This window comes from Trichoderma camerunense (assembly GCF_050948025.1).
Source record: "Trichoderma camerunense strain CBS 138272 chromosome Unknown V8C40scaffold_23, whole genome shotgun sequence".
NCBI lineage: Eukaryota > Fungi > Ascomycota > Sordariomycetes > Hypocreales > Hypocreaceae > Trichoderma > Trichoderma camerunense.
Window position 1 is genome coordinate 465,814 of NW_028145347.1, and position 23,760 is coordinate 489,573.

Consider the following 23,760-nt stretch of genomic DNA (forward strand, 5'->3'; position numbering starts at 1 on the left):
AACATAGTAACAATCATCACCATTGTTCAGAAGTATACGGATTGCCATGTGTTATCATATAGCCGATGTGATCAAGAAGCCGTGTGAAGGCGCAATCAATATGCAGGTCATTGCTGCCAAGCAGGGGCACCGTTCAATCCTACCGGTGGGAATTAACCGGGCAATGGACGACTTTTTGATAAAGATTTCTCAAGTATGTGTGGGGCGAGGCATGGAAGCAGACTGACGATTGGTGGACAAGATGGCGATGCGCTATTAGTCATAAACTATTGGGGTAATTAAGAGGAGTTGGGGTAATTTGAATTGGGGTGAAATGAGAGAAAGCTCTTTGGAACTTATTGAGTTGGGCTGAGATGAGAGGCTTTGAGGCGATTGGATACATGTAGTTGAGGTACCTCAATGGTGGATTGGATCGGATACTGTTGCCGTATCGCTTAGTGATTGTATGGTTGGATATGGATATGATGTGCAAGGTGCGTGGATGCCGAGTTGCTTGACAACAGGGCGTCGGTATATCACTGGCGCCAACCCTGATGGTTGCATTAGCATTTACGAGTTCTTACGGAGTGCTCCGTAGATTCAACTACACTGGTGTAAGTAGACCGAAGCCGTAACTAAAGTTCGATTACCGGTTGCAATAACTTCATATAGGCGTTATGCATGATTGTGATTTGGTCTTCAGGTGAGGCAGCAGTTCCTACTATGATACATGGCCCTTTACATTTCGTCCGAAAACATTTCGTCCGAAAGAAAATGGAACTATGGCCTTTCATGCATGTGGAACCATCCCCTTTGCAGCTAAACTTGCTTATTCTGGTAGTTACTTGTTTTGGTAGTTTATCCTGGCATGTGACGAATAACAAGCATGGAAGAGTCGGTTCCAACGTGAGTTTCCTCGGCTTCGGCCTCGATTTCGGGTTCGGCCTCTATTGCGGCCTCATCTCGATGCGTGATGCTTTTGAGTATCATCCAGAGTAGGCACTCCGACAACGGATTCATATAGGCTACACAGAACTCTACCTTGAATGGCCTTATTCGTATTCTATTCACATGTTGGCCCCATTATCCGTTAATCTTGGTGATCCAGCGTTAGTAGTTACACATTTATCATTGGTACGGTATTTCCGTAGACTATCTCCGATATGCCGAAGCAACATGCTGCGAACTCTCAAGAAGGTTTAGCCATGAATGAGTATTACTACGAACAGTCCCATATCTGAGCTTCACATCTAGTATTCTATTGTGTAAAGCACGAGACTAGGTTGATACCCATCGTGAAGACGATTCAGCAACGTGCTGCAAGGCAGGTTACCACTCACCCGCCAACAACCAGTAAACGACATGCAGTCATAAATGAAGGAATTCAAAATATTTTGGGGAGCATGGTAAACATTATCCAGTGTCCAGAAATCCACCCCTTATAATGGAAAAGAACAACTGACAGATGTTGACTGATGATTCTCTAGAGCGGACAAAGGAGATCTCGAGCACATCTCCACAATACCTACCTCAGCAAATATACTCCAACCAACGAGCGCATACCCTGCAATTATAACTCTATCTATGAATTTTCAGCGTTCAGAGTTACTATAGCGATAGAGAAAGATGCGGTTAGCTGTGTCGAAACTTGTGCAGCCATCACAATTGGGAAAATATTCTGCCAGCTGCCACGCAATGCCACGGCCCGAACATGAAAGAGAATTACAGAATTCACCGCCCAAACGGCACAATATTTATCCTTTATTAACTCCCGTTTGTTTGTTCGGCGGCAGAAACAATAGGGTAGGTAGGTGCCTTAGAGAAGGAAGGAACCTTGACAGCAACTCCTCGACCTTCGGGCCATTTGTATTTCCAAGTCCCGCAATGCACATTTCATCATCTTTTTTGCCCATCAACCTCTCCATGACCACCACCTACGCAAGGCGATTTTGCACAGTTTGATGCCCATCTTCTTCTCCAAATCGAGGCTTTGATTCGCAAAACAGCCTCATTAGCAGCAAGATGGTTTCTGTCAGCGACAACCACATCGAAGATCACTCGTACACCCTCAACTGGGCTGTTCACATGTGCGCTACTTATTCCGTCTCTGTTTGTCTATGAATCAAGAGATCTAACGCCGACATAGGTGTTTCAATAGCAAGCTCTACTCAGATGTCACGATTCATCTTGGAGACATTGAGCTTCCGGCACATAGTATCGTACTCGCGTCCCAGAGTGAATACTTCAAGAAAGCTTTGGAGCTACCCATGAAAGAGGGCATCGAGAGGAAGTTTGAGTTTATCTTGGGAAGCATGCATGCGCACTGGAGGGTGTTTGAGTACATATACAGAGGAGAATACACCCTCGATGCTGCGGTGCCACTGGGCTCGGAAGGTCAGCATCTGTCCACTATAGCGACTTGCGCAACACTCGTTATGACTACGTACACGACTGACTCACGTCTTCTAGCCGATGACGAAGACCTCTTGAAAGATGTTCGCGTTTACCAGCTAGCAGACTACTTTCAAATCGAAAACTTGAAGAATTATGCTTTCCAAAATTTCAAGACTCGACTCCAGGCACTATGGGTCAGTGAGAGCTTAATCAATTGTATACGAGCAGTGTATAGACTCCCGAGCAACGTCAGTTACGGAATGAGGATCGAGATTGCGAGAATTGCCCGCAAACATTTGGTGGATCTTTGGGACAAGAAAGCCTTTCGCGATCTTATCCGCGAGGGAGGCCAATTTGTCATTGACATTATGAAAGACATAATCGCTGATACATGATGAATAGCGGAACATGTCCGCAAGCATTGCAGAGAAGTGTTCGACAGGTCTGGTTGAAAGAAGGACGAACTTGCATGAATGGCAATGTGAATTGACCGTGGATTGTCTGACCAGACAATATACTTAAGGAGATATAAGGACAGATTAATATCGCAGAGAGAGAAGATTAAAGGCCATCAAAAGTGCAATTAGGGGCAATATTTGACTGTCGTTGATTTGGAACTAGGTAGATATAAGGCTGCAGAAAATTGTTAGGCTTCGACCTCGCCAAATTATCAAGGGTGCGATATCGGAAACTTTTGGGTGTGCTATACGCACCAATCCAAAAAAAAAAAACAGGAGCATCAAGAAAACAAATCCAAATAAAAGACCAAGTTGATTTTAAAGTGATGTTTTAAAATGCAATTGAAATATTTACAGGATGAATCAGATATTTTATTTGTAATGCAGTGAGTGGCGCTTTGGGTGACGGTCGCCACACGATTACTGGACTAGGCAATGCAATGCGTGGGCCCCGATCGGAGCATGAAAATCAGATCTGACTGTGCCTAAGCCGGCTGATCTCATAATCAGAGAACTCATCTCATTCTCGAACCTCATCTCAACGCTCATTTCAACCAAACAATTCACATCTAGAATTGGCATCCAGTGACAGAGAAGAGGAGATAGAAGAGTAAAAAGTCGAAATCGCCAGGACAATGTCCCTCACAAACGGCTCCCCCGAGGCCGCCGCCACGGCCGCCAAAACCGCCTCCTTCACCCTCGCCTCACTCCCGGCATCAGCCCGCAACGAGGCTCTCGAGGCCATCCACGCGGCTCTGACGGCTTCCAAGGACGAGATCTTGGCGGCTAATGCGCGCGATCTAGAGCTTGCGCGGAAAGCGGCGGCAGATGGACAGCTGTCGCAGGCGCTGGTGTCGAGGCTGGATCTGGGGAAGAAGGGCAAGTGGGAGGATATGCTGCAGGGGATATTGGATGTGAGAGATTTGGAAGATCCAGGTATGTGTGAATTGCTCTCTTTTTTGAATGATGATGTTGTTTACGGACTTGCGTGATCATTGTGTTGTTCTTTTTGCCTTTCTTCCCTATTTCTGCTTGAGGACTTGTCATATCAAGTGAAGTTTTCCTCTTAGCTGTATACGACTTACAAATTAATTCAAAATGCTAATATACACTTTTTCTCGCCACCAGTCGGCAAGGTACAGCTGCGGACAAAGCTCGATGACGGCCTCATTCTCGAGCGAGTGTCATGCCCCATTGGCGTCCTCCTCATCATCTTTGAGGCACGTCCCGAGGTCATTGCCAATATTGCCAGTCTGGCGATTAAATCCGGCAATGCTGCTATTCTCAAGGGTAGGCTTTGATATCTCCATCTCGCACTACCCTATCACGTCCAATAACTTACTAATATATCATCTCGCAACAGGAGGTAAAGAATCTACAGAATCATTCATCGCCATCTCACAAGTCATCTCCTCCGCCCTCTCCACAACTCAGGTCCCCAACTCGGCTATCCAGCTCGTTACAACCCGCGATGTCATCCTCCAGCTTCTAAGCCAGGACCGAAGCATCGACCTCGTCATCCCCCGTGGATCTAACGACCTTGTTCGCTACATCAAGGAAAACACAAAGATTCCCGTCCTGGGTCATGCCGATGGTCTCTGCAGCATCTATCTCACTGCCACGGCAGACAAGGAGAAATCTGCCATCGCCATCGTCGACTCCAAGACGAGCTACCCTGCTGCTTGCAACAGTTTAGAGACGCTGCTTGTCCAGGACAAAGCCCTCGACACCATCTGGCCCGACGTGGCTTTTGCCCTGGCTTTGAAAGGCGTGACACTCCGCCTCGATGAGGCCAGCAAAGCTGCTCTCTCATCCACTACGCTCCCAGATGGCACTGTTCTGGATGCTACTCCCGAGGACTACGACACGGAGCACCTCAACCTCACTTTGGCCGTCAAGACTGTATCCACCGTCGAGGAGGCCATTGCCCACATCAACACTCACGGCTCCCACCACACAGACTCCATCTTCACCTCCAACGAGGCCGAAGCCGAGCACTTTATGAACCAGGTGGACTCGGCCGGCGTGTACTGGAACGCCTCAACGCGACTGGCGGACGGCATGCGCTACGGCTTCGGAACAGAGGTCGGAATCAGCACCAACAAGATCCACTCGCGTGGACCGGTGGGCCTGGACGGGCTCACGATTTACAAATACAAGATTCGGGGAGATTACCAGCCAACGACCGGATACGGCGAGGGCGAGGGACAGAGGCCATGGAAGCACGAGAAGCTGTCGTTCTAAGAAAGGGGGATTCAATATACGGCGGCTAGTGAATACGATGGGGAGATAAGCAGGCAAGGCACTCTGTCCGAGAATAGAAAGATAGAGAATGATGTGGAATACAAAGAAGAACGGGATATCGGAATTAGCGAGGGGCAAGAAAAAAAAAAGACTATCGTACGGAGCAGTGGATGAGTGTTTATTTGTTTGTTTTTGTCTCTCCCTATTCGCCAGATCGCGGTGAAGCAGATCGGCGAATGAAAAGACCACGCGGAGAGAAATCTCCTTGACCAGGGATGCCCGAAAGACATGCTCCGTAGTATGGGGTAATATAGCATCACCTTGTATACAGATTGACAGATTAACGTCCACCAATAGGTACAGCATGGTCTGATTATAATCATCTTCCCCCTTATTCAGACAGGAAGGAGGGCGATTTGCTCATCCTGCCCGAGTCAGGAAAAGAAGCAGAAGCAGAAGTTCTACTGTAGCTAAGCTGATGGTCCCCCTACCCCTTGTTTGTGGACAAGGAGACCCCGTCGCGACGGCGACATCCGGGAAGCCGTTTGGTTGGCGGAATAGGATATCGGTCTGCATTTGCCTGTACGGAGTACTGCACGAGTACCTGTACCTGTACATGTTCCCAAATGGCACCATCGATGCGCTGGAGCAAAAAGAAAAACTGATGCTGCAGGGCTAAGCTCGCCGACCTTGTGATTTTTGGTCCATCTGGTGATTGTCCCACGATGTCCTCATCCGATCCGGCCCTTTCTCCAGACTTGTTTTTTTTACGGGCCGACGAGAAATCGGATCTACGGCTTCCCTTTTTTGTCATCTGATTTTTCACTGCGCCGTAGGTAATAAGCAGAATCTATTTAAAAAGCACAAAGTAGTATTGCATGAGAAACAGTGCATAGCCAGAGTCGCATCTGCATTTTGACATTACTCGGACGTGCCGCCCATCGTATCACACGAAAAAAAGTACCCGATACATACCTGCGGGCGTAAACATCCCGCTTTTTTGGTGTAGTAGAGACTTCTGCACGACGAAGGGCTAGTGGAAAGCCAAGCCTAAGCTCAATCTAAAGTGCCCTTGCCGGGCTGCCATTTGCTATCCCCTATTATTTTTGGAATACGAGGGAGAGGACACTGTGCTGTAGCAGAGCAGAGCGAGCGAGCGCGAAAAAAGAAAGAGAGAGAGCCCATTAACCCGGCCTGGTTTATTCCTTCGGGTCAAATAGCCCTTCACCTGACTATTCCAGTTGGGCGCCGTCGTATTTTAGCGATTGGAGGTAAAACATTTGGTGGTGTGTGCGTGTGTCTTTTCTCTCTCTCTCTCGTGTGTGTGTGTGTGTGTATTCTTTTACGAGTTTGCTCGTACTACCATTGACTCACTATCATGTCTTATCGGTCTCTTGTTCCTGCGCAAATGTCTTAGACGCATATGTTGGATGGAGTCTGGGCTTTTTGCACACCGTTTTTGTTGTCCGGAAAAAGGGTGGACCCTGCGTTGTTCTGTGCCGTGCTGTGATATCACATCACCGCCTCTTGACGGGCCGTCCCAGCAAGATCCCGCGAAGGAGAAGAAGTAGAAGAAAAACGAAAAGAAATGAATCACAGGAAAAATTTCCCCAGCTTCAGCTCCAGCTCCAGCAGTGAACCGATTCTCGCCTAAACGCAACATACAAGCACCAGGTGCCATATAGCCGTCAATGCAAAAATTAATATCGAGGGCGGCGGCATGTCGGAGGGAATCCAAGCTGCTGTAAGCGGGATCCATGCCCGCCGACCCCCATTAAAGCCATACGCTGGACGCCTCAGAAAGACAGCTTTTTTGGCCCTAAGCATTAAGAGTCTGACTGGGCGATCAAAGAAGGGAAGGCGATTACACAAGTGATATCACCGATGGGATCCTATGCCGTGTACTGGACTGCTTCCCGTCAAAGGAAATTTCCTCGAGGTACGGAGTACTTGTACATAGCACGATATACGCTCTTACGCTCGTATCGTATATTGCCTGTACATGAGTGATTCAGACAAGCATTGCATTGCCGCCGCACCTTGAGGTGACAGCAAGACCCATGTGATCGTAACATCTTTTCTCCCTCTCTCTTTTCCTCTCGCCCAGCAGGCCTTATTCATTCCTGTCCCATTCAATCACCGCCGCGCTATTGGTACGGGTGCATCATAGTCGAAAGCTCGCCTTGCTCGAAATGGAACGATACGAGGGCACGTTTGCGCCTGGTTTGGGCTCGACCTTGCCACTGGATTCGGCTTGGCTTCACCTTGTAGTGTGCGGGAAAAGGCAAAATGTCTTTTTTTGGAAAACCCATGGCGTCACCATTCGTCGATGTGGGTGAGCTGAGCCCTTTTTTCGCAAATTCCACCTTGATTTTTTGGTGAAATCTTGTACTGTAGCTTTTTTGCCATCTCGACGCCTAGTATTTTCCATGGAACACAGTGCGTAGGGCGAACGGTTCGCGCGACGATCCCGCGGGTAAGGCTGGGACATAAGGGTGGGAAACAGTGTGTGGCTGTGCCAGGCCACGCACTGTGCTCATACGGCGAAACGTTGCGTCTGGTTTTCCCTCGTAAAGCTGAGCGATGAGCAAAAGCGAAGCAGATTCTCCGTGCGGCTTGCGGGTACGTACCTACCTGGACGTACGAGTACCAACCACCTGCCTGGAGACCGCGAAAAACGTGGAGTTGGTGAATGGGGCGTTGCGGCGCTATGACGTCTTATTGTCCAATGAACATGCGCTATTGCAGTCATCCTGCCCAAAGAGGATTAGGTCATTGTGTCTCAGAACCAGTCAGCTGTGAGGGGAAAAGAAGAAAAAAACGGGGGAAGGCACAACCACTGCTACTAGCCACACTTGGGGCTCGTCCAGCGAATCGAGCGCCAGGAAAGCTCGTATTGCTCTGTGTCTCGCCATTTTTTCTCTCTGCTCTCCTCACTTTTTCTCAATCAATTTTTGGGCTGGTTGGCATTGTGTGGCGCCGGTCGCTGCACCACGTTGCCGCAGTATTCTTTGCTTGGCGCCTCTTATCTCTTGCTGGCCTTGGAGCCACGAGTGGCTGGCCAGGTAGCGCTACCTCCGAGTACAGCCGCCGCCACCGGGCGCCGCGCCCTGCGGACTGTCGGCCAAGTATGGGCCAGGTACTCGTACCGCTCCAGTACCTTGAGTACCCAGCGGCGGGCTGCTGTGGGACGACGCCAGACAGGACCCCTGGTTAGCACCGTCATGGTTGGGGCCCGACTGCGCTGCAAGCTCCCTTTCCGCTGCCTCTGCTGGAGCTGGTTGCTGGTGCTGGTGGTGCTTTTATACGAAGAGCTACTGCTGTTGCGTCTGGATTGGACTCCCCCCGGCCCTCATCGTCACGCCTGAGTTGTTCTTTTGCGTCTGCGAGGGTCCATCTCGACGGGCTAACGGTGATACGAGTGCTCGTTGGCCAGTACCGAGTACTCGCGCGATACAACCGGCCACGACGAGGCAACTTTGCATACCTCAGCCAAGAGGGATCGGCGCACACGAGCGGCTTGTCACTCGGCGGCCGCTAACCTCTTTGTGCAGGTACCAGCACTGGTACCTGTACTTGGTAACCCGGCAGTCGAGGGACCCTGGCCGCCTCCCTGCATGTGCCTTGTTTGGGTTGCTGGGACAAGACAACCTCGTATCAAAGGCACATCCAGACGGACTGCATATATAATATCATGTCGTGTCCGCCGCACACCTCTTTTCCTCTGTTTCTGGTCCATCCCATCAACTACTACACTCGCTAGTTACGCTCAGCTTCTGCTGTACTCTCGTTCAACGAACCAAATATTTACGTCCGCCTAATATCTTAATATCACCCTCACCTCCGTTTTTACCTATTATAAAAACAGAAAAAACCAACAAATTACATTCAAAATGAAGACCTCTGCCATCATCGTCGCCGTCACCGCCGCTCTCGTCAGCGCCCAGGCTCCCCCCGAGGGCACCAACAAGGTGACCTGCGCCAAGCCCAACGCCAACTACTGCTATGGCGGCGATATCATTGTTCGCTGCGATGCCAACGGCGTCGGCACTGCCGGCCGCTGCTCCGACAACGTTGCCGGATACCCTCCTCTGGGCGGTGTTGCTGAGTGCTGGCAGAGCACCGAGACCTCTGGTGACGCTGCTTGCCAGAAGAACGTATGTGATCCTCTTGTATATGACACGGAATGAACATGAAGCTAACATCATCACCAGTGCGTCGTCTACGCTCAGCCCTCTTCATTCACCCTGGCTGCTTCTCAGTGCACTCCTAGCTTCACTGCCTCCGCCACCTCTGCTCCTGCCACCACCCTGAGCAGCGCTGTCGCTACTGGCACCGCCAGCGCCAGCGTTATCTACACCACTATTGTCAACGGAACCGTCACCGTCACTGTTCCCTGCACTACTCTCCCCGGTACTCCCGTCACCACTCCTGCTGGTCCTCCCGTCGTCATCTCGACCACTCCCGCTGGTCCTGTTGGCACTGGTGTTCCTCCTCCTCCCCCTGCCAACAACGGCACTGCTCCCACTGGTCCCTCTGGTACCAACACCCCCGTTGGCCCTACCTCTACTGGCCCTAGCACCATCCCCACCGGCGCCGCCGTTGCCAACCGTGCTTCCGGCGCTCTGGCCATCATGGGTCTCGTTGCCGCTGCTTTCCTGTAAGCGAGTGGCATATCTTCCTTGATCTGTCAAGTGAAATAACGTTTACGACTGATTTCAAAAATCTCATGAGTTTGAGCATGATTCTATGAAATGTCTGGCGATGACAGGGAAAACGAGAAACTTTAATGTCGATGGTTACGGAAGGGGAACTGGGATGTCACCCACGCCTGACTTGGTCATGCTCTCTTTTTCTTTTCATTTGCGAAGGGTTGTATATAACATGGTAGCAAAAGAAGAAAAGAAGAAAGAAGACAAAGATTGGAGGGGAGATTTATTATACCTTGGGAAGTTAATCTTTTGGATCTCGGGAGTTTGCTTTTTTATTTTATTAGATACTGAAGTATGGAGGGGGATACACACGCGGAACACGCATTATACCTTTTAGCATGTGCGAGGTGCATGCCTTGGCAATGGAAATATTATTACTTTCACAAAATCTTATTGTGCCTTCTCGTGCTTTGTCTTGATTGATATGTCATCAATATGTAAGTTGTAGCGTGGTATAAACTATATCTCGCTCTTAATTCATGTACTATTATAAGATGTATAGCATGGGATATATCAATGTATGTCTGTCGCTGTAAAACAAAAGGAACCAAAACCAATACTTGTAGTCATCGCTGCTGCGCCCATTTCTTCGAATTCATAACCCACAGCTGCGGCGCCTCGCCCTCTCCATCATAGATGTAACTCAAATACAACGAATACCGAAACAACGCCTGCCGCAGCGTCTCCTCCGTAACATCATCCATCCCAACCGTGCTCCCAAAGTTCCACGCCGTCACACTATCCGCCTCGGAAACAACATCGCTATCCTCGCCATCGCTCCACGCCGACGAAATGGATGAAGCCCTTGATGTCGCAGGGCTGGGACACGGCGTGCCACGCAGCGCAACGTGCATGGCGAAGAGGAAGCTTTCCGGGACGGGCAGCCCCCGAGGGACGGAGCACCCGGGGGACCAGATGGCTTTCGGCCGGCGGTTGAGGTCGGCGGCGAGTTTTTCTATGGTTTGCTGGGCGGTGGCTGGGTCGATGAATGTGGCGAGGGTGGTGAATGTTGGCTTTGCGAGGGCGGCGTTGAAGGCTTGGCAGGTGAGGCGGGCGGATTTGTAGGAGGAGGGGGGGAGGTTGGTGAGGATTTGGGAGACGAGTTCGAGGGGGAGGGAGTTCATTTTGTTTGCGGATTGGGTATCAAGATGAGGTTGTTGTTGTATGTATATGCGTGTAGTATATATTATTGTAGAGAGGGTATCGTGTGTTGTTTTGAGTAAGTGAGATGATTTATGTGTGTAGTATGTCGTCCTTTGTGATGGTTTGAGTGTGTATCGTGTGATTGTGTGTGATGGACATGTGCTTCAATACGTTGTGCGTATAAGGCTGATATGCGTCTCTACTATTGCTAGTATAAAGTAACGGTGATTTCACAACATCATTAAAACCATAAGATCGTGAAGAAAAAGGAAGAAAAGAGAAATAGACCAAACCAGGTCTCATCCAACAGCAAGGAAACACGGCCAGATATATACCTGTGCTCACCAAAAGCCACCTCGTGAGCTTTACCCTCAAGCTTCGCCCTCAAGGTTCACACACGCCCCTCCCCTCCAAACAACCCAATCACACAGCAAGTTGCCGGGACCCGGATCCCACGCAGATCCATTAATCGTTTTTGCGGAGAGCGAGAGCCATCCTGGGCTGACTCTTATCTGCCCAAAGCCGAGCCTGGATCTCTGTCCCCCCTTTTGTTACCTGTCGCCCCTGAGAAACTACCTCGGGGGGCTTGCTCAAGTTCGCATCCTGACGTGAGACCGCCTTAAACTAAGCTCCGAAAAGAGAAGTGCGAGAGTTCCATTAAACTCGCACTCGCACAATTCATGCCCGCTCCCGCCCTTGAGAGGCGCGGACAGGCGGACTCGGACTCGGAAAGGGCTGAGTCAGGACGGACTGGACCCAAGCCAAAGCCATGTGCAAGCCTCCTTAGGGCTGACCGGATTCCATTTAGGAAATAAATGTTGGCCTCCCACCTCCCAACCACACGTAAAAGATTCCGAGGTTTTGCTGACGCGCGGGCCTATTTAGCTAATAAGGCGTGGGTCCCTATTTTATCTTACATGCCTTACGTGGAACTGCTGAGAGGCGGCTATTCTTCTATTTGTATTAAAATCCGGGACGAAGAAAGCCAAAACGCGCATGTCACACATTTGCTATTGGATCACCCTCTCGATAGAACAAATGCAGTCAGTAGAGTAGTGGGGGGAGGGCGTGTAGGTAGGAAAGATTGCGAATTGGGCTGTGTTGTTGGTGGTTGTCTATTTCGGCATGCTGGACGTGCTTGCGGGTCGAAATGAATTGCAAATGACGGCTAATCTTTTTTTTTCTTCACGGGTAGCCAACACAGACCATCACGAGAAGGCTTTGTTTCCAATTCCAAATAGAACTACAATAGGAATTCTAGCCTCTGCGGCAAAAACGCCGCCTTCGCCGGTTCTCGGACGAAACAGCGCGTGGCTTGAATGAAAAAAGCCGGGGGAAAGATCCTTGAACTAAAGCCCCGATCCGAGAGCGATTGCGAGGGGAACCGCATTTGGAAGGTTTGCGCGAACTTAACGTGTTAGAAATCGCATGTTTTTATTTAATATATGTGACTGGTGATGATGATCGCTACGTGGCATGTGAAATGAATGACTCGTAAAAGTGTCCTGCTGGCCTGGACATGCGTTGTTGAATGGTGCCAAGCCAGCAAGGAATATCACCACAATGAAAAATACATGTAGGTTGATGTTTTGCCTGCAGTTCCCCTTGCTTGAAGCCACAGTAATACCAACGTGGCAGCACTTCACTTCCAGCTGATATCTATCTAATTCCCTGTACCTAGCTGAACATAAAGATAGCAAACCGCATTGGACATTGAGTAGGGCTGAGCGACGCATCCACGCTCTGTGATTGCAATCTCTCTTTACTCAATCGAGGCACATTGGGGGCAGGTTGCATCAAATTCGTCCGTCAATCAGAAGACGATTCCGCCCCCAGACGGACGAACAATGGCGAGGCGAGATCCACTACTCCGCAGAATCTAGCTGGTAAACCCGTTTTAGTGGGTGTCAGGCTGCGTTATGTCCGGCTTAGTGGGAACTTTGGATGACCGTTTTATTTGTCGAGGCTTTAATCATGCGGGTGTTGTGCAGGGGAAGTTGATGCAGTAGCTGCCACGGCATCCGGGAGTGTGGTTTGGCCGTTTGAAGTATCCATAGATGATGTATAGTTGTAGGTGTTGAATTCGGAATGGAACCCGGAATTGATGGAGGAGCTGATCAGGTGCTCGTGGGGAGCATACCCGCTGGATCCATAATGTTGTATACTGGGGTTGATCATGTTGCCAGTTGAACCGTCGGATGAACTGTCGGATAGACCCCTGGATAGGACCTCGGTTGTATTGTTCTTTGCTCTGTAGACTCAAGGCATCGGCTAACCAGATCAAAGTGCTCCTTGTTAAAGCCGTGACTATGCGAATAACTCATGATTTCAGTTATAATCATGTATGTAGATAGTCTGACTGTAGTGGAAAGCTCGATAATAATACCCCAAATTGAGGGAGGCGAATTCTCCCCGTGGGGAAAGGAATCAGGCTCAGTTGATGTGACAATATGTGTAGGTAAATGACTAGACGTATAGTCGATTTATGATATATCAAGTAACTCAAAGATTCAGAATCATTATCATTGACATCTAATCCAACATAAACTCTATACCGCAACAATGTCTTCTATCCTCCTGTTTATTCCGCCTCCCAACATCTATCCTCCAACCCGCCTACTCAACCCCCTCCGTCTCCTTTTTCCACCACTCCTGCATCAGCCTCAACCTCTCCGTCCTCTCCCTCGCCATCTCCATCCCCACATCCGTCTTCATCATAGTCTCCAGCTTAAGCAGCTTCTCCTCAAAATGATCAATCGAATCCCCCAAGCCCCTCCCCTTGGCTCCGCCAAACGCAAATACTCGTCCAATGCCCACCGCTCCAATAGCATCCAGTCGATCAGCATCCTGCACAACGGCAAGTTCCGGGTGTTGTTTAATAAGTTCCCGCACTCGTGCCAGGTCCTTGATCTCGCTTGAGTAGCTCACGCCCAGGCAGATGACCTGAATCTTCTCCGCCAATTCCTCCGACGCACCGAGAGACGTGAGAGCCGTATATATCATGCGTGAGGCGTCTTCTCCGGGCTTAAGGTACTTCCTGTCGCCTACATCGTGCATGAGGGCCGCAAGAGTGACAATGTCGCGGTTCGTGTTGGGCACTTTGGCCTGAATCGTCTGCGCAAGATGCACCACGCGCTTGATGTGGCTGTAGTCGTGCGAAGGGTCATAGTTGGCCATGTAGACTTTGATGTAGTCGGTCACTTTGGCAATGAGTGCCGGGTCCACGGTGAGAGGGGAGCTCATGATTGACACTGGCAACAATGCAGACTGTGAAATCTCTATGTGTGTGGCTTTTGAGTCCCTCTGCCAGTGGTAGAAGATGTGTCTTTTTTGGTTGTTCTAGTTCTTTTTATTTAGATAACACGGGTTTTCCTCTCAGTCAAAATCTTGCTTTTTGCCAATATGGACTTGTCCAAATCACCAGTTTGTTAAGTCACAACCAGACCAAGTTGTCCAATATCTATCAATTCAATGTTAGAATGTATTAAATTTCCAAGGCCAGGGACGGATGACTGCTGCATTATATACATTGAGGACTGAGGCTGATGCAATGGCTGATGTTGGGAATTATGCTTGTTTGGGCTCGCCGAGTGAGTGCAAAGACAGGCTGCAGTAGTCCGAACAATTTGTCCACCGAAGTGAGTCAGCCGGCGATAGCCCACGTGACTTCAATATTTCAGATTGTCTTGGAGTGAAGATAATGCTACATCATGCATTTCGAAGATAACGCATCTATCTATGTAATAAAATCATTTAATGGACAACTATTTTGCGTTGTACAACTGGCCCTGATGTGTTGGAAAGAAAAATGGCTGCCTCATGATAGCCCTGAGCTTATCCATTTACCCATGTTGTGTTGGCTGCCATCTACAGTAGCATTCCATCTACATTGTAACATGACCGATGAATTAACTCTCCAATCTTTTTTCTTTTAAAATATACACAAAGAGGTTCTTCTTTGAATAAACCATCTTCCAATAAACACCACATCATGCAAGCTGTTTGCCATTGTTCTCAATTCAATGTCAAAAGAACAACCCGGAATAACTCCGGCAACCGTTATGCTTAGTCACCACTCAGATTTGCTCTCCCGATCTCAGGTGGAGCACAAACTCCAAGTGGCAAGCAATTCATCCATCTCCACCCATGCCACCACAGGCCATCTTCGATCTAGCGGGCAGCCACTCGTTTAACTCGCTTAAAGTCTGAATGGTCATCATGGCGGCAGTTCACGCGGGAGTCGACTTCAAGACGATGCTGCGCTCGGGGCAGTTTTCCGACCTGATGCTGGTTTGTGAGGGCAAAGAATTCAAGATTCACAAAGTTGTTGCCTGCCCACAGTCACCTGTGCTTTCTGCCGCCGTCAGTGGAGAGTTCAAGGTAAGCAGGGAGAGCACACAGGCTGGTATTTCGTACAGTAGAACAAGCACTAAATTTCGATGCAGGAGAGCCAGACAGGCATCGTTCAGATTGAGCTCTTCGACAGCGAGACGGTGAGGCGCATGGTTGAGTATCTCTACACGGGAAATTATGACCCCAACCAACCCCCAAAACCCCCAACTCAGAATTACCTAGGTTGGTTCATGTCGTAGATCGGGACAGAGTACCAGTTGGTGATTCTAACCTGTACCTGTACCAGTTGGCAGTATTCAAGATGTTACACCTGCGAAAAGTACAAGCTCAGCCGTCCCAGTGCCTGTTGCTGCTGCAAGCACTCCAGACACGCTGATTCATGTGCGAGTAAATGCAATTGCGGATTACTACGGCATTCAAGGTCTCACGCTGCTTGCCAATCAAAAGATCCAGCAGGCATACCAGGCCAAGTGGGATGCTAAGGCCTTTCTTACTTCAGCGAAGGAGGCTCTCGACAACACTGGTGACAAAAAGCTGCATGGCATGATGGCACTTCTGGCAGCGCAGCATCTCGAAGAGCTGATTGCCTCCCCCCAGCTAGCCGACTTGGTTGGTGACTTTGCTGCCGACATCCTGCGCTACCATGCCCATAAATTGGAAGCGTCTAAACAAGAGCAACTTCAAATTATCCGCCAGGAGCAAGTGGCAGCCCAGACACGACAGGCAGAGGTCCAAGCCCTGGTCCAAGCCGCCGAAGCCAAGACGGGCCGCGTCATTGCGAATATCGGCAGAGTGGTTACTATGATGTGCGAGAGGCAGTTTTGTCGGAACAATGCCTGTGGAGAGGATTTTGGTTGCTATATTGAGCAAGTTGGCGGCACCGATGAGCCCTCGTATGTTCTTCGGTGTTCTTGGTGTCGGTGCAGGCATTAACCTGTTATCCTTGCCGATGTGGAGAGACATCGAGTGGGCCATTGAAACAATGTTTTGTACATCTGCACGTACCAGTTATAAGTCCGTCATGGCAGGCCTTTTGCCGCCGGCGCTAGAGACATGTCACACCTAGTTATATGCATCTGCTTAATGGAAATTATGGCCACCAAATTACCAGCAAACGTTGAATGAATCATCATCCTGGGTAGGACACAGAAGAGAAGAGGGGGGAGATGCAAGGGAGATGCTGCACGGGAGCACAAGACACAAGACACAAGACATGTGCAAAGCCACTTTGCTTAGTCGGGCGGTCGCCTTGATCGGCCGCATAAGGAAGGATGCGGTGATGCCTCTGTCCATGAGGATGGTGCGGAGTCCTTCGCCCGTGTCCTGCCTTGTTGCCTTGGTAGAGAGAAATTAAACGCCGTCAAGGGCAAACTAGTTGATTCTAGCTGCGGGCATTGCGACGGAGGCCATGAGAGACACATCATGATCCATGTTATCGTGCCCTCATGGGCTATCGATACTTGGTATATCCCATCACGCTTACACCACACGTTGGTCGCTTTTCATGCGGCCTCGACGGGGAGATGCGGATGATGCCGTGGTTGGTCTCGTTTGGCGGCCGCTGAAGGCCCGTCTGAAGGCCCAGCCATGAGTGGAAGCCTGCTTTTACCGGGTGTTGAGTGTGATGTGACCAAGTGCGGCTGGAGACGGACAGGGATCAAGGTGTTTTGGTATCTGAAAGAAACATGCAACTATCGGGGTTATCATAATAACCTGCGTAATGCACTTTTCCAACGCAGGCAGCTAAAGCTCTAGCAGCCGAGAATCAGCCGGGCCTGAGCTTGGTGGGGCGGTGTGGTCTTTGTCTGGCATCTCGTCACGAAACTTTCAGCCTTGTGATAGCGTGCCTCTCTTTGAAACCCCAACGCCCGACACCAGCAGACAAGATGAGCTTCGTGCCGGTCAACCCGCGGCCTATGCTGCAAGATCTCGTCGACAAGACGGTCCTCGTCCGCCTAAAGTGGGGGGAGACGGAGTACAAGGGCAGATTGGTGGTGAGTAGAAGCCGGAGAACGAGTCGAGGTGGTTCCCCCTGGATAATGCTAATTGCGCCTTGCTACTCTAGTCCATCGACAGCTACATGAACCTGCAGCTGTCCAACACGGAGGAATACCTAAACGACAAGCTGACGGGCGAGCTGGGCCAAGTTTTGATCAGGTAGGACGCGCTTTTGCTGTCTCGGTTTTGTTCATGGGGTTTTAACGATTACGGTATAGGTGCAACAACGTTCTTTACATCCGCGGAGCCGACCAGAAGGAGAGCGGTGGAGATACTAGAATGGAGGATTGAAGAGGGGATACATGAGAAAAAGACGCAGACTCTTCCGCTGAGCGTTGGACACTAGGCGCTGAGGCTTGACTTGCTGCTGGGATGGGGGGAATGGGAAGCTGTAAAGACTATCACACGGACATTTCTCAGGGGAAATTCCATGATGGGACGAATCAAATCGACCTCGATGTCGAAAGCTGCAACCGAAAGAAAGATATACCAGGGCGTACAACAGATGGGATAAGGAAGCCGTGATTACTACAGGCATCATCTCTCGGAAAATATTTAGCTATTCATTAATCAGCATCTGTCTTTTTTACACTCGGACCGATATTTTTTCGCAGAGTTTGTTCGTCACATGAGGAGCTGGATCCTTGAGGGTTGGAATATTGGCTTCACTGTGGTCTTGCAAGGCTGCTCATGACGACCACTCTGAGGTCAATTGGGCGGCACTGAGGATACCCTGGAGCCAACTTTGGAAACGGACATGTGATGTCAGCTCCTCACGAGTTCATCATTCAATCAATCAACTAAGCATATGTAGAGTCCTATTGCTCTCTACCTGCCTTGTCGAGCCATTGAAATGACCCATACTGACTTCAACAACAGGGGTCGTCTATCGCCAAGCAGAGCAGAGCAGAGCATACGACTGGTTAGATGCATATCGGCCTCTATCGACAAGCGGCTATGAAGCAAGTGAAGCCTTGCAACTCGGTCTTGTATCCACCGCCATTGTGTGATCAAAAAGCTGCGTCTGCAGTTTTAGCTTGGTTGGTTGTTTGTTTGTTCGCCTATATGCACTTTGTCGATACTACCTTGGTCCACCCGCAAGCGCTCTAACGAATCACGGCGAGCTCGGGGGCACACCAAAAAGGACACCAGCGTGCGTAATTACGGCTTGCAATCAGACCACGAGCCAGTCACAGCAGGCAGAGGCCCCTCCTCCGGCTCTGCAGGTGACGAGACTTGATGGCGGCAGTCCAATGAAGCGCCGTATCTAGACGCCGGCAGCGCTGTGGATGGGCGCCACACATGAGTGGGTTAAAGGTGGTTAACCGCCCATACCCCTGCCGGGTGAGAGGAGACGGACGCCGAGATGCATGCAGAAGCGGCCTTGGTGTGCGACTTTGCCGCGTTATTGGCCCGCCGCGATGGCTCATTTGCTCATCCATGGCAAGCCGGTCGAAGAGGTTGCAGACACGGCTCACTTCCCTTGCCTCTTGGGGCCTGGTCTAGGCAATGGCCGGACCAAGTGTCGTGACGGCCTCTCCCTCGGGTCCGCGCTTCGCAAAACGTATATCAAGGCGGCCAACACCCGTCGAGATGTTTCTCTTTTTTCTTGTTCCTCAGCAAGTTTTGCCAACCTCAAATCCACCTTTCTGTTTTTTCCCCCTTGTTTGTTTGTTTTTTTTTTTGCTCTGGAGCTGGTCTCCCTTTTTATCTTCTAATATACCATCTCGTCTTCACTTACACAAACCCTTACACACGTCAACTACACCATCAAACATCTCAGTTGCCGGTCAGCTTGAGACGAGATAATTTTTTACATTGAATTTTTTTTTATACCCCCTAATAAACAGAATTGTGGATTTCACTTGCTCGCTGGCGATCATCACACCAATTTTTACACTTTTGCCCAAGAATCACTAGAACTCCTACAACAAAGCATCTCCCTAATCACAACAACTTTTAATACCCACTAATCAACATGTCTTCCATCCAACTCTCATTCTCTCTTCGCGTCTCTGCTGGCGTCAAGACCGTCCACCTTCTCGGCTCTTGGGACAACTACGTCGGCCAGATCCCCCTTGCCAAGGACAAGTCCTCCAAGTCCGGCACCGCATGGAAGGGTACCTTCAAGTTCCAGAACTCCACCCTCGAGGCTGGCAAGCGATACTGGTACTACTACATCATCGACGGCTACCACGTCGCTCACAACCCTTCCGTTGAGTCCACCACCGAGCCCACCACCGGCCGAGAGCTCAACATCCTCGACGTCACCAAGGACGGTTCCAAGTCATCCCACAAGTCAAGCAGCAAGAGCTCTTCTCGTCACCGTGCTTCCCTGGCCGTCGACATCCCCAAGGGCCGACCTCTCTCCATCTCTCAGATCAAGGCCCCCAAGCCCGTGTCTCCCCACGCCACCAAGAACATCCTCCAGTCCGACTACGAGGATCTTGAGGAGCTCACTGCCCGCTTCGGCAGCGCCGGCCTCGAAGACGATGTCCTCACCGACTTCAGCACCTCCCCCGTCTCCTCCAACGGCTCCAGCCTCTCATACCGCTCCGACAGCTCCTCCCCCAGCTCCTCGCTCTCCGGCTACAGCACCCCCGACTCCGACTGCAGCTCATGCACCTGCGAGCGCTACGGAATCACCCGCAAGGGCGACCGTGTCAAGATCGACTGTGGCGGCTCCCGATGCGGCTATGAGGACAGCTCTGACTGCGCTAGCGACGTCAGCGACGACGAGGAGGCCGAGTACGAGGTCTCTGCCCGCCGCAATGGCATCATTGTTGGTTGAGCGACTTGGACAATGCCTGATAATGACGGATGAAGAAAAGCCTTTTACGATGAAGAGAATATGATAAGCATGTTTATTCCCCACGACAGGGCAGACGGACTGCATAATGATCCTGCAGTGTTCTGTGCCTGCTCGGTGACACACATTAATGTTGTTGTGTGGTAATGTATATACAAGCACACTCGCTTTTATACAATCATTCCCCACCGCGCCCCCTCATAGGGCGGGATCACGCAGCACTCCAAGCTGGTTCTTGGATAATGATGCTGCGTGATCTTTGCACCTGGGGCGCGTGTGATGACCATCTGGGTCGATGCTGCGGCCCCCCGTGGAGTGGTCCCTCCCATTTCCACGGGTCTGTTTTGTTTTGTTGATTCCTTGAGCCAACTTTTTTGCAAAGAGTCGGGTAAGAACCACTCTTTTGCTCATTCAGCCAAGACCGGAGTATCATCCCCCTTTTCTTTCGTCTCTCGTAGAAGATACAGAGAAGGAAGGATATAGGGGGTTGTCCAGCTCCGGACAACATTTTGCGACAAGATCATGGATGTGGCCCTTTCGGGATCAGGTTATGTACAATGATTTCGGAGGGCTAGCCAAGAAAAAAAAAAAAGATCGTGGATGAGGGGGTGGATTTATGGCAGATGGTTAAGGATTACTGCCGTGTTGGATACTTAGATAGATGACTTTATTGAATCTACAAGTACTGATTGATGAGAGAAATTATTTGATCTACTTTTGCTCTTGTGATGTTGATGAATTTGTGAAGTACTTGTGGAATAGCCTTTGTTGCCACGTGTACTCCGTACCGTACTTGATTGAATTATGCCAGTAGACGGACATATTCGAATACACTTCTGCTTCTATGGGCATTGGCATGATGGGAAAGATGAACTTTGTGATTTCTTGCTTCGGTCAATACGAATCGAAATCCGCCTACATTAGATGACTCAAATCCAACCAAGATTCAAACTCTAGGCTAAGATTAAATCCAATAAGCTCTTCCTAGACAAGTATCTATACCAAGTCGATGGAGTAAATTCTCATCCTGATACAAGGAAAAACTTACCTAGGATACCTTGATAATTCGAAGGCTAAGTTTAATATGAGAAATCCAGAGAAAGGTTAACGATGATTGCGAAGCCACTCTTTGCGATAAGGCACTGGATAACCTTTTTTTCTCCCCTTCAGCCTGGGAGAATGTACAACTGCCAAGTACCTGCTAGGCAGCTTTCTGATCCTTTTTCTGCCAGTTCAAAGTGGAATTCTTTTTTCTCCCAGACGCAATAAAACTTTTATGCGAATTCTTTACCGCCTTTCCCCCCTTGCCTTGCGCTTCCTCCATCAATGCCCTTCACAGCAGAGATGGCATTGAATTCGTCATTTGGCTCTCTCATGGCAGAGATCTTTGCCATAGAGAACCAGTGGCCGACAGAGTCACCCCAGCAAGACAATTTGCAGCACAAAGAAGACATTCAGGATGTGACGACGGCCCTTGAGCGGGAACAGGATACCTCCCAGGCAACTGGACAGCCTTGTGAAGAGGAAGAGCAAGGGAGCAATGGGGCAGAGGAGCGCACAAAGAAGTTGGTTTCCCTATATCTGTGTCTGTTCTGTTTGCGATTAACTCGGGAATAGGGAGCCTAAAGTCGAATGTACACCGGTGGAAGCTGAGACTAAGAGGACATGGGTAGGGCAATGGGAGACGGTATTCCCTAAGAGCAAGGCCGTCGCGAAGAACCTGTGGTATGTGGCTAAAAGCCGAACGCAGAGTAAGTGGATGTCTGCAATTATTCTGTATCTCCCCCAAGATGATAAAAAGAACAGCGTGTTGACACCAAAAAGGATTGTTTCAAAGGTCACATTCGAACTCTTCTAGTACGACAGCACAGCCCGCGCCCAAAGAGCACCGAGGTCACCATCAGAGGAGAAGACGAAAGAGCCAGAAAGAACCAGAGGATGGCGATTGGGTCGTTGTCGCGGACGATTTTGGCATCTTGGTTTTCCTAGATGACTACACATGTACTAGATCAGCGGAAAATTCGAGTGAAGATTCGAGCGTATAACTTCGGGTGGGCATATTTCAGCTCTTGCTCTGTCAAGAGTTGCTTCTTTTGGGGGGGTTTGTCTTTGGAGTACTGGGATACTGGATTAAGCGAGGCGTATTGGAGGCGTACGGGATATCTGGATTGCTGGAGCTGAGAGATGCTTCGCCGGGGACTTTTTTCTTGACAACTAAACCTCTACCCAAATACGAGTACAACTAGTTGAATTGAGACTCTACTTGGTTGCCTATAGCCTGGATGGAATGTAGTTGTAGTCGTAGTCAAGGTCGGTCTCGATCGCAGGCCAAGGCTCGAGCTGACTCGAGCTGGAGAAGAGCATCTGACATGGTGCAAGGATAATACGCGTAGGATCACGACCAGCCTCATGCAAATCAGCCAACAATGATGCAGAAATATGATCTGTTCGAACAAAATGCATGTATAAAGCGACAGCTGAACGGTCTAGAAACCCAGAGCCAAGCAATAGTATATATCACAAGCCATACATCGCCCATTGGCATCCCTTCGTATCCATGACAATGACAAGGCTCTCCCTTAACCCTGGCTCGCCCTCCCCCCTCAACGGCGTAGCGCCGGGTGACGATGGGGCCTTGAGTTCAGCTCGCCACTATGCAAGCGACTAAACCGGATGAAGCAGAGCCTTGCCAAGGGCCTCAGGAACGCCGTCTTTTAAGAGGGAGGAGAAAGTTCGCTAACCGTTGGACGGGGTGCAGTCGTGCATCGACGGAGTGGTTCGGTGTCTCGGCAACATTTGTATAAATAGATAATAGTCAGGTGTGAAGATGTATATGATAAAGAGAGGGATCACCGAAACTGAGAACGTACGGATATTTGCATCATAGATCTGTGAATCGGGGAGAGGAGGTGGACGGGCTTTGCTTTTTTGGAGATGCAGGGAGGGGGAAAAGCCGTCTGACAAGTCATTTTCGCGACTTGAGATGGACAGAGTTCTAGATCCATTACTAGTTGCAAGCACGGTCTGACGGCATATGGTGTTACCTCGTCTTGTGCGAGGCCAAGACAGGACATAAGATTTGGTTGGTGTTTTCTGTGTAGACAGCTATCGGATGTTGAATACCCGGTATTGATAGATCGAGGTTTTACAATACGAGTACCGTACAGGTTTGGATTTCATCAGTGATGGGGGCGTTAGACTCTCGGATTGTCCGTACAGTGGATGCCTGTAGGTACCTGTATGTGCTAAAAGCCCTGGAGCTCCAAGGTTGTCCGCTGTAAACTGCCTCCAGGGCAATAACCAGCCCCTACGCCCTGTGACCAAAAGCCGACCGCACTTCCAGATTCTATCACTATTCACAAAGACCATCTCATCTCACCCTCTCTTGGCTTTCTCGCTTCTTGTCATCACCGCATCGTTTTGACGTCTTTTCTGAGACATTCCGCCTCTAGCGCCGCATCGCCTATTTGCTGTGCCGAACCGAGCAAATCATCCCAGCAGGCATCTTGGCCTCTTGTCTTGCAGCTGTCCAGTGGCGGGACGCCAACATCATCCGCACCCGCACCAACTCTCGCCTTACCCTCTGTTGCATCTCTCCCTCTCCACCACAGACCCGCCATCGCTACGAACCGTCCAAGCCCACTCGTATGAGTATTACTACGCTGCTAGT

At 49.9% G+C, this 23,760-nt stretch overlaps 11 protein-coding genes across 11 annotated transcripts; 8 read left to right on the forward strand and 3 right to left on the reverse strand.

The window, feature by feature from the left end:
- Nucleotides 1-1,576: 1,576 nt before the first annotated feature.
- V8C40DRAFT_283502 (BTB/POZ domain-containing protein) lies at nt 1,577-2,768 on the forward strand (the record flags this gene model as incomplete). The annotated part of the gene is made up of 3 exons (XM_083221960.1): nt 1,577-2,066; nt 2,126-2,373; nt 2,449-2,768. Exons 1-3 carry the CDS (start codon nt 2,002-2,004, stop codon nt 2,766-2,768), a joined length of 633 nt encoding a protein of 210 aa, XP_083068344.1. The 5' UTR covers nt 1,577-2,001.
- Nucleotides 2,769-3,352: 584 nt separating this feature from the next.
- V8C40DRAFT_257128 (glutamate-5-semialdehyde dehydrogenase) lies at nt 3,353-5,644 on the forward strand. The gene is made up of 3 exons (XM_083218427.1): nt 3,353-3,767; nt 3,960-4,121; nt 4,195-5,644. The coding sequence occupies exons 1-3, from the start codon at nt 3,467-3,469 to the stop codon at nt 5,073-5,075; spliced, it is 1,344 nt and encodes a 447-aa protein (XP_083068345.1). The 5' UTR covers nt 3,353-3,466; the 3' UTR covers nt 5,076-5,644.
- On the reverse strand, nt 4,881-5,892 carry V8C40DRAFT_257130 (uncharacterized protein). The gene has a single exon (XM_083218428.1). The coding sequence runs from the start codon at nt 5,456-5,458 to the stop codon at nt 5,087-5,089; it is 372 nt and encodes a 123-aa protein (XP_083068346.1). The 5' UTR covers nt 5,459-5,892; the 3' UTR covers nt 4,881-5,086.
- Nucleotides 5,893-7,677: 1,785 nt separating this feature from the next.
- Nucleotides 7,678-8,341, forward strand: V8C40DRAFT_122173 (uncharacterized protein). Its single transcript, XM_083210946.1, has one exon. It carries the CDS (start codon nt 7,768-7,770, stop codon nt 8,290-8,292), a length of 525 nt encoding a protein of 174 aa, XP_083068347.1. The 5' UTR covers nt 7,678-7,767; the 3' UTR covers nt 8,293-8,341.
- Nucleotides 8,342-8,764: 423 nt separating this feature from the next.
- Nucleotides 8,765-10,279, forward strand: V8C40DRAFT_122175 (uncharacterized protein). Its single transcript, XM_083210947.1, has 2 exons — nt 8,765-9,232; nt 9,290-10,279. The coding sequence occupies exons 1-2, from the start codon at nt 8,969-8,971 to the stop codon at nt 9,737-9,739; spliced, it is 714 nt and encodes a 237-aa protein (XP_083068348.1). The 5' UTR covers nt 8,765-8,968; the 3' UTR covers nt 9,740-10,279.
- Nucleotides 10,280-10,353: 74 nt separating this feature from the next.
- Nucleotides 10,354-10,911, reverse strand: V8C40DRAFT_270522 (F-box protein; the record flags this gene model as incomplete). The annotated part of the gene is made up of 1 exon (XM_083220193.1): nt 10,354-10,911. The coding sequence occupies one exon, from the start codon at nt 10,909-10,911 to the stop codon at nt 10,354-10,356; it is 558 nt and encodes a 185-aa protein (XP_083068349.1).
- Nucleotides 10,912-13,422: 2,511 nt separating this feature from the next.
- Nucleotides 13,423-14,527, reverse strand: V8C40DRAFT_122228 (HD domain-containing protein). Its single transcript, XM_083210948.1, has 2 exons — nt 14,459-14,527; nt 13,423-14,390 (listed from the first exon to the last, which is right to left on the reverse strand). Exon 2 carries the CDS (start codon nt 14,171-14,173, stop codon nt 13,547-13,549), a length of 627 nt encoding a protein of 208 aa, XP_083068350.1. The 5' UTR covers nt 14,174-14,390; nt 14,459-14,527; the 3' UTR covers nt 13,423-13,546.
- A 384-nt stretch (nt 14,528-14,911) lies between these two features.
- V8C40DRAFT_257148 (BTB/POZ domain-containing protein) lies at nt 14,912-16,382 on the forward strand. The gene is made up of 3 exons (XM_083218429.1): nt 14,912-15,310; nt 15,376-15,505; nt 15,570-16,382. The coding sequence occupies exons 1-3, from the start codon at nt 15,140-15,142 to the stop codon at nt 16,214-16,216; spliced, it is 948 nt and encodes a 315-aa protein (XP_083068351.1). The 5' UTR covers nt 14,912-15,139; the 3' UTR covers nt 16,217-16,382.
- A 712-nt stretch (nt 16,383-17,094) lies between these two features.
- V8C40DRAFT_257151 (mRNA splicing protein SMX3) lies at nt 17,095-18,087 on the forward strand. Its single transcript, XM_083218430.1, has 3 exons — nt 17,095-17,277; nt 17,349-17,440; nt 17,500-18,087. Exons 1-3 carry the CDS (start codon nt 17,170-17,172, stop codon nt 17,570-17,572), a joined length of 273 nt encoding a protein of 90 aa, XP_083068352.1. The 5' UTR covers nt 17,095-17,169; the 3' UTR covers nt 17,573-18,087.
- Nucleotides 18,088-18,825: 738 nt separating this feature from the next.
- Nucleotides 18,826-20,792, forward strand: V8C40DRAFT_257153 (uncharacterized protein). The gene has a single exon (XM_083218431.1). It carries the CDS (start codon nt 19,260-19,262, stop codon nt 20,070-20,072), a length of 813 nt encoding a protein of 270 aa, XP_083068353.1. The 5' UTR covers nt 18,826-19,259; the 3' UTR covers nt 20,073-20,792.
- A 28-nt stretch (nt 20,793-20,820) lies between these two features.
- V8C40DRAFT_257155 (uncharacterized protein) lies at nt 20,821-21,914 on the forward strand. Its single transcript, XM_083218432.1, has one exon. The coding sequence runs from the start codon at nt 21,417-21,419 to the stop codon at nt 21,705-21,707; it is 291 nt and encodes a 96-aa protein (XP_083068354.1). The 5' UTR covers nt 20,821-21,416; the 3' UTR covers nt 21,708-21,914.
- The last annotated feature ends 1,846 nt before the right edge of the window (nt 21,915-23,760 follow it).

What these genes read in the sequence shown, in the direction of transcription:
- V8C40DRAFT_257153 (XM_083218431.1), top strand. Translation starts at nt 19,260, where the DNA reads ATGTCTTCCATCCAACTCTCATTCTCTCTTCGCGTCTCTGCTGGCGTC.
- V8C40DRAFT_122175 (XM_083210947.1), top strand. Translation starts at nt 8,969, where the DNA reads ATGAAGACCTCTGCCATCATCGTCGCCGTCACCGCCGCTCTCGTCAGC. An exon ending in ACGCTGCTTGCCAGAAGAAC is followed by an intron (nt 9,233 to 9,289) that starts GTATGTGATCCT and finishes CATCATCACCAG; the next exon opens with TGCGTCGTCTACGCTCAGCC.
- V8C40DRAFT_257130 (XM_083218428.1), bottom strand. Translation starts at nt 5,458, where the DNA reads ATGATTATAATCAGACCATGCTGTACCTATTGGTGGACGTTAATCTGT.
- V8C40DRAFT_257151 (XM_083218430.1), top strand. Translation starts at nt 17,170, where the DNA reads ATGAGCTTCGTGCCGGTCAACCCGCGGCCTATGCTGCAAGATCTCGTC. An exon ending in AGTACAAGGGCAGATTGGTG is followed by an intron (nt 17,278 to 17,348) that starts GTGAGTAGAAGC and finishes TTGCTACTCTAG; the next exon opens with TCCATCGACAGCTACATGAA. An exon ending in CTGGGCCAAGTTTTGATCAG is followed by an intron (nt 17,441 to 17,499) that starts GTAGGACGCGCT and finishes ATTACGGTATAG; the next exon opens with GTGCAACAACGTTCTTTACA.
- V8C40DRAFT_122173 (XM_083210946.1), top strand. Translation starts at nt 7,768, where the DNA reads ATGGGGCGTTGCGGCGCTATGACGTCTTATTGTCCAATGAACATGCGC.
- V8C40DRAFT_122228 (XM_083210948.1), bottom strand. Translation starts at nt 14,173, where the DNA reads ATGAGCTCCCCTCTCACCGTGGACCCGGCACTCATTGCCAAAGTGACC.
- V8C40DRAFT_257128 (XM_083218427.1), top strand. Translation starts at nt 3,467, where the DNA reads ATGTCCCTCACAAACGGCTCCCCCGAGGCCGCCGCCACGGCCGCCAAA. An exon ending in GAGAGATTTGGAAGATCCAG is followed by an intron (nt 3,768 to 3,959) that starts GTATGTGTGAAT and finishes TCTCGCCACCAG; the next exon opens with TCGGCAAGGTACAGCTGCGG. An exon ending in CAATGCTGCTATTCTCAAGG is followed by an intron (nt 4,122 to 4,194) that starts GTAGGCTTTGAT and finishes ATCTCGCAACAG; the next exon opens with GAGGTAAAGAATCTACAGAA.
- V8C40DRAFT_257155 (XM_083218432.1), top strand. Translation starts at nt 21,417, where the DNA reads ATGCCCTTCACAGCAGAGATGGCATTGAATTCGTCATTTGGCTCTCTC.
- V8C40DRAFT_257148 (XM_083218429.1), top strand. Translation starts at nt 15,140, where the DNA reads ATGGTCATCATGGCGGCAGTTCACGCGGGAGTCGACTTCAAGACGATG. An exon ending in CCGTCAGTGGAGAGTTCAAG is followed by an intron (nt 15,311 to 15,375) that starts GTAAGCAGGGAG and finishes ATTTCGATGCAG; the next exon opens with GAGAGCCAGACAGGCATCGT. An exon ending in CCCAACTCAGAATTACCTAG is followed by an intron (nt 15,506 to 15,569) that starts GTTGGTTCATGT and finishes TACCTGTACCAG; the next exon opens with TTGGCAGTATTCAAGATGTT.